This window comes from Salmo salar, chromosome 15 (genome assembly GCF_965601325.2).
Source record: "Salmo salar chromosome 15, fSalSal1, whole genome shotgun sequence".
NCBI classification, from domain to species: domain Eukaryota; kingdom Metazoa; phylum Chordata; class Actinopteri; order Salmoniformes; family Salmonidae; genus Salmo; species Salmo salar.
The window spans coordinates 53,434,759-53,440,825 of NC_138305.1; the positions used below are offsets into that span (position 1 = coordinate 53,434,759).

Below are 6,067 nucleotides of genomic sequence, written 5' to 3' on the forward strand. Positions count from 1 at the left end.
TCATAAAAGGTTTCAGAGTACAAGTACTGATTTAGGATCAATTTAGCTTTTTAGATGATAATGAATAAGATTACATGGACATGGGGCGGGAACTGATCCTTGATTTGCACTTTGATGCTTGATACATACAGCCCCAGAGCTATTGGTTTGTATGGGATGGTTGACCATTGACAGCATAGATATAGAACTGATATATTGTCTTTGGTTGACAGTCTTACTGAGATGGGATAATTGTGATTCATTCCATACATGTGAAACCTCTGTCAGATTGCTCTTATCTATAATATATTAATAACAACATTTGCCATTTAGCAGATACTTTTTTCAAAGTGACTTACAGTCATGTATGCATGCCTTGTCTTCTACATTATCTTTATACGTTATCTTTATTCAGCATCTTCTTCATGAAAAACCCATCCCGGAAAGAAGAGGAGGCAGGTTTGGGGAGGACTGCTCAAAGTAATGGCTAGAATGGAATGGTATCAAACACATGGAAACCGTTTGTTGGATGTGTTTGATATACACGCCCATAAATTCGTTTCCAGCCATTACTACCCTGCCACCAGCCACCTCCATTGACTTGCAGCCCTATACAAACGAAGTCTGCATATGCCAACAATAGTGGCATTTATCAGTACAGGCCTACAAAAAATATTTTAAAAATGTAAATGAACTAAAAACGCAAACAAATTAAATGCTGCAGGGGGGGCACCCTCTCCATTCTGAGTGGGCTGACAGTGTGTGATAGTACTGCACTCTCAGCAGCATAACACACATGGTTGTGTGTGAGTGGGTGGGTGACTGGGTTGGGCCGGAAAGATTAACATCAGTTTTTGTTGACACCAGAGGAGCCAGCATGAGCCTCATTTCTCATGGCAGTCAACGAGTTGGATGCGGATTTATTCCTATTTTGTGTGCACTGATGTGCGCAGAAGGGACATTTATCAGTTCAAGCTGATGGAAGTAGGCTACGACCAGTTGTTATGGAATACAATGATAATATAACCTGCCATGACAGAGTCACTGTCTCGTCCGGGAATCCCTATATATCCGCGGCAATCTTCACTGCGGAGGTACTAGGCATTTTAATCGCCTTGGTCCTTTTGGAGATGCGGCGCCGGCGGCAAAGTCCATCCTTGTTCCAGGTGCTGGTGACTGCGCTGGTGATTACAGATCTACTAGGTTCCTTCTCCATCAGTCCTCTTGCACTAGCCTCTTATACACAAAACAGGACCTTGGTAGATATGAGTAAAAACAGAGCAGTATGCGCCTACTTTGGGTTCAGCTTGACTTTTTTCAGCCTCGCCACGTTGGCCATTCTGTGCGCCATGGCTTTGGAGCGCTACCTCTCATTTGGACAGCCGTTCTTTTACGAGCGGCACTTGACAAAGCGCTGCGGCTACATCACCATTCCACTCATCTATCTGGTCTGCATCTTCTTCTGCCTAGCACCTTTTATGGGCTTTGGAGATTACGTCCAATATTGCCCGGGGAATTGGTGCTTCTTTGATATGAACCCAAACGAGACCAAACACAAAGTATACGTCGGTGTGTATGCGTCATTGGCTCTTATCATGATTTCGACGACAGTAATTAGTAACTTATCTGTCGTCTACCATTTGATTATAATGTATCGGAGGTACAAATCGCACCGTGGGGGAGTTACGCGACGGATACGGTTCTACCAAAAATCCTTCGCTATGACTGAGGAAGTGGAGCATCTTCTGCTACTGGTGTTCATAACAGTGGCTTTCGTCATCTGTTCGTTTCCTTTAGTGGTAAGTAAGATCTTTCGTTTCGATAAAGCTGGTCTAAATTTAGAAAATATTGAGACAGTCGAATGTGCAGTGGAGGTTTTTCTTGTGGTCTTTGACGTCACCACTTCTGCTTCTGTAGTTTTCTTGCACCTGTTATAGCCTAAGCCTACTTACTACAACCAATACTACCTGGCCTGTAATAAATAATAATGAAACATTTGGTCTGTCTTAATTGATGACCATTATATGGTTTTGTTGATTTTGAAATTCTGAATAACCGACTGTGATGCCTTTTCTCTTTTCCCCCTATATAGCTCCGTGTGTATGTCAACTTTACAGGCAGGTCAAAGAAGAGCCATGCCACCGATCTCGCTGCGCTTCGCCTGCTGTCCTTCAACTCCATCATCAACCCTTGGGTGTTCATCATCCTCAGGCCATCAGTGCTGCGCTTCCTCTGGAGAAAGCTGACACTGAGTAAGGCCCAGAAGCCTCCAGAGGCCCCCACATTCCCCCAGGAAAAGTCTCTCCCAGTTGGGCCCAAACTCCCTCTGCCAAGCCCACTTATCGAGCTTCAGAACGACGAAATGGAGGGAGTGGAGAAGACATAGGGCTCGTTGGAGCGGATCACTTTCGTCAAGTCGTTGACCATCACTGGTCACCGTCTTTCAAAGTGTGTTGCATTATGGTTATAAAAATGGTCCAACTTGCTGACAACATGAACTTTACAAAAATCATGTGATCAAATGTCATGCAGTTCTTGATGAAGTCGTCTTCAAGTCGCTTCAGTTGCTTCTCATCAACTGCACCATGCAGCCATTACCTGCATTGTGCGAGGCACTATTGGTCAACCAATCATTCTTAAAAAAAAATTGTGTGGTCAAATACATGACTGAAACAGGAATCAACTTTGCACGATTCTAAAGTTACAGGTGATACAAATGAAAAGTGATATTTGAGATCTCTCAAGAACCAATGAATAAGTACGGTGGTACAGAAAAGTGTATTTTAATATTTATACAGACAAACTTTTATAAACAATAGCAGCTACATGTATGTTGACACTGCCATGTTGATCTGAGCTTTGCTGTTGAAAACTACAGTGTCCGACTTTTGGCTGTCGCAGATACACCTCCCCCGACTTCACTCCTCGACTTTGGTCTACAGTGGGTTCCTTTCGCCCCCTACCACTCAAACAAGCCCATAGTGTCAGGCATATGGGACTAGGGGGCCGATGACCCACTCTAGAAGGATTAAGGTAATAACCCTCTGACATCAGCAGGAGCCCAAGAGGATACAGGAAGTGATTTGTCAGACATCCACTGACTGGTTGAAAGGACACCCGGACACTGAATTGCAGTGTCTTCAGTAACATAGGGGACATTCACTTACTGACCTCCATGACAGGAGATTGGAATAGATCGAAGAAGAGATCAGACTTTGAGGTCAAATCAAATTGAATCAAATTTTATTGGTCACATACACGTGTTTAGCAGATGTTATTGCGGGTGTAGCGAAATGCTGGCTGTGGCGCTGATAGGTTATACCCACACAATATGCATTTGGAATAGGACTTAGCATTATGAGAATTCATTATGTGTCTATTTATATCATTGATTTATTAAAAAAGCTTTATTAACAGCACTTTATAGGACTGAAATTAAAATTTGACCAAACTCCTTCTGGACGAATGGGTCAAGTATTTACTGTATTTATGAAGGTTAATGACAATCACAAGTCGGCTAATCTTAAACTGACTGTTGATTGGAGAACCAAATATAATGTGTATGTATTTTATTGAATATTTGCATTATGTCACACCCTGATCTGTTTCACCTGTCTTTGTGATTGTCTCCACCCCCCTCCAGGTGTTGCCCATCTTCCCCATTATCCCCTGTGTATTTATACCTGTGTTCTCTGTTTGTCTGTTGCCAGTTCGTCTTATTTGTCAAGTCAACCAGTGATTTTTTGTGTCTTAGCTCCTGCTTTACCCAGTCGCTCTTTTTCTCGCCCTCCTGGTTTTGACCCTTGCCTGTCCTGACTCTGAGCCCGCCTGCCTGACCACTCTGCCTGCCACTGACCCTGAGCCTGCCTGCCGACCTGTACCGTTGCCCCACCTCTGGTTTACTGACCCCTGCCTGCCTTGACCTGTCTATTGCCTGCCCCTGTTGGACTAAAACCATTGTAATTCGACGTTGTCTGCATCTGGGTCTTACCTTCATACCTGATAGTACGAACTGGCCATGACTGATCCAGCAGACCTGGGCAAGCTGCACAACACTCCTCCCAAGGAGCCTCCATTGGTAGGCATGAGGAATTGCTTGGCGGTCTTATGGAGGGGTCCAAACGTTGGCTGAGCACCATGACCGGACTTTGGACATGCTGCTGGAGCAATTCTGCGGGTTGTCTGGGGGGCAGCCTGCCACAGTGGTAACCGCACCGCCCCTAAAACTCCGTGGTTATTAGCGCCGCCCCACCAGCCACTCCACCTTCCTGGGAGCCTTGTTTACCGCCCCCGGAACGCTTTAATGGAGAGCACCTGTTGGGCGTATTTTCAGCCCTCCTCCCTCCCCTCAGATCACTGCAAAATAGCCTACCTCATCACGCTGATGTCTGGGAAGGCTCTCACCTGGGCCACCACCGTATGAAAACAACAGTCGGCCATGTGCGTGAGTTTGGAGGGGTTCATGGGAGAGGAGAGGAAGGTTTTTGATGCCCCGTTCTCCGGGAGAGAAGCTACCTGGAAGCTAATCCAGCTCCAGCAGGATGCCCGCAGAGTGGCCGACTATGCTGTGGATTTCCGCATGTTGGCAGCGGAGAGTGTGTGGAACCAGGAAGCACTGTTCGACATGTTCCTGTATGGCATCTCGGAGGAGGTTAAGGACGAGCTTGCTGCTCGGGATTTACCCACGGATCTTGACTCCCTCATCCCTTTGACCTTCTGCATCAATGGGCGATTGTTGGGATGACGGATGGAGAGGAAATTCGATTTCGCTCGCACGTCCAGGGATTCCACCTCATCTCCGAGTCATCCCGGAAATCCCCGACGGTCCCGTTGCCGACAGCACCCAAGGTTTCCCAACCTTCCTCGAGAGTCACCGAAGACGGCCGAGGCACTGTTTCCCGAACCTATGCAACTAGGCAGAGCTGGGCTATTGCCAGCAGAACGGCAACACAGGATCAACACAAGGAACTGTCTGTATTGCGGGAATTTTGGTCATTTTGTGTCCTCTTGCCCGGTAAAAGAGGAGGAGCGAGTACTCTGGTGGGCCATATGGAGAAATGTTCTGCTTCCATTACTCGCACACCTTTTCACATCATTCTGCTGTGGGGAAACCAGTCCAAATCTTTCCGGGTCCTCATTGACTCTGGGGCCAATGATAGCTTTTGGACACCACACTGGCTTCCGAGCTGAACATCCCCACTCAGCACCTCTCCATTCCCATGGATGTTAGAGCGTTGGACGAGCTCCAGCAACACAATCCCCTCATCAACTGGTCTACGGGTGCTATCATGGGCTGGAGTCCGTTCTGCCATGCCCATTGTCCGGGACATCTTCCTGGGGGCTTGGAAGTTGCTCCTTCTCCCTAGCACCAAGCCGCCCCGGGGACGCCTGTACTCTCTGTCGGGACCAGAGACCAAGGCTATGGAGACCTACATTGCGGACTCCCAAGCTACAGATATATCCATCGCTCTTCCTCTCCCGCTGGCACTGGTTTCTTCTTCATGGAGAAAAAGGACAAGACCCTGCAACAGTGCATTGACTACCGGGGACTCAATGACATTACTGTGAAGAATCATTATCCGCTACCACTCATTTCCCCCGGCCTTCGAGCCGCTCTACAAAACGCCTACCACCTCGTGCGGATACGAGAGGGGGACGAGTGGAAGACCGCCTTCAACACGGCTAACGAGAACTACGAATATCTGGTCATGCCTTTTGGTCTCACCAACGCCCCTGCAATGTTCCAGTCTCTGGTGAATGATGTTCTCCGCGACATGCTGAACCGGTTCGTCTTTGTCTACATTGATGACATCCTCGTCTTCTCCCACTCCCCCCAGGAACACATGCTCCATGTCCGAAAGGTTCTCCAGCACCTTCTGGAGAACCAGTTGTTTGTTAAGGCAGAAAAGTGTGAGTTCCATTGCTCCACCATTCCTTTTCTGGGCTACATCATCTCTGCTGGGAGTGTCCAGATGGATCCCGAGAAGGTGAGAGTGGTTGTGGATTGGCACTACATCCAGGGTGCAGCTGCAACGCTTCCTGGGGTTTCGCCAACTTTTATTGCCACTTTATCTGGGGTTACAGCACC

The 6,067-nt window shown here is 47.4% G+C and overlaps 1 protein-coding gene across 1 annotated transcript; it reads left to right on the forward strand.

Annotated features, from left to right (window-relative positions):
- The first annotated feature begins 853 nt into the window (after window positions 1-853).
- Window positions 854-2,365, forward strand: ptger2b (prostaglandin E receptor 2b (subtype EP2)). The gene is made up of 2 exons (XM_045695242.2): window positions 854-1,778; window positions 2,072-2,365. Exons 1-2 carry the CDS (start codon window positions 984-986, stop codon window positions 2,363-2,365), a joined length of 1,089 nt encoding a protein of 362 aa, XP_045551198.2. The 5' UTR covers window positions 854-983.
- The last annotated feature ends 3,702 nt before the right edge of the window (window positions 2,366-6,067 follow it).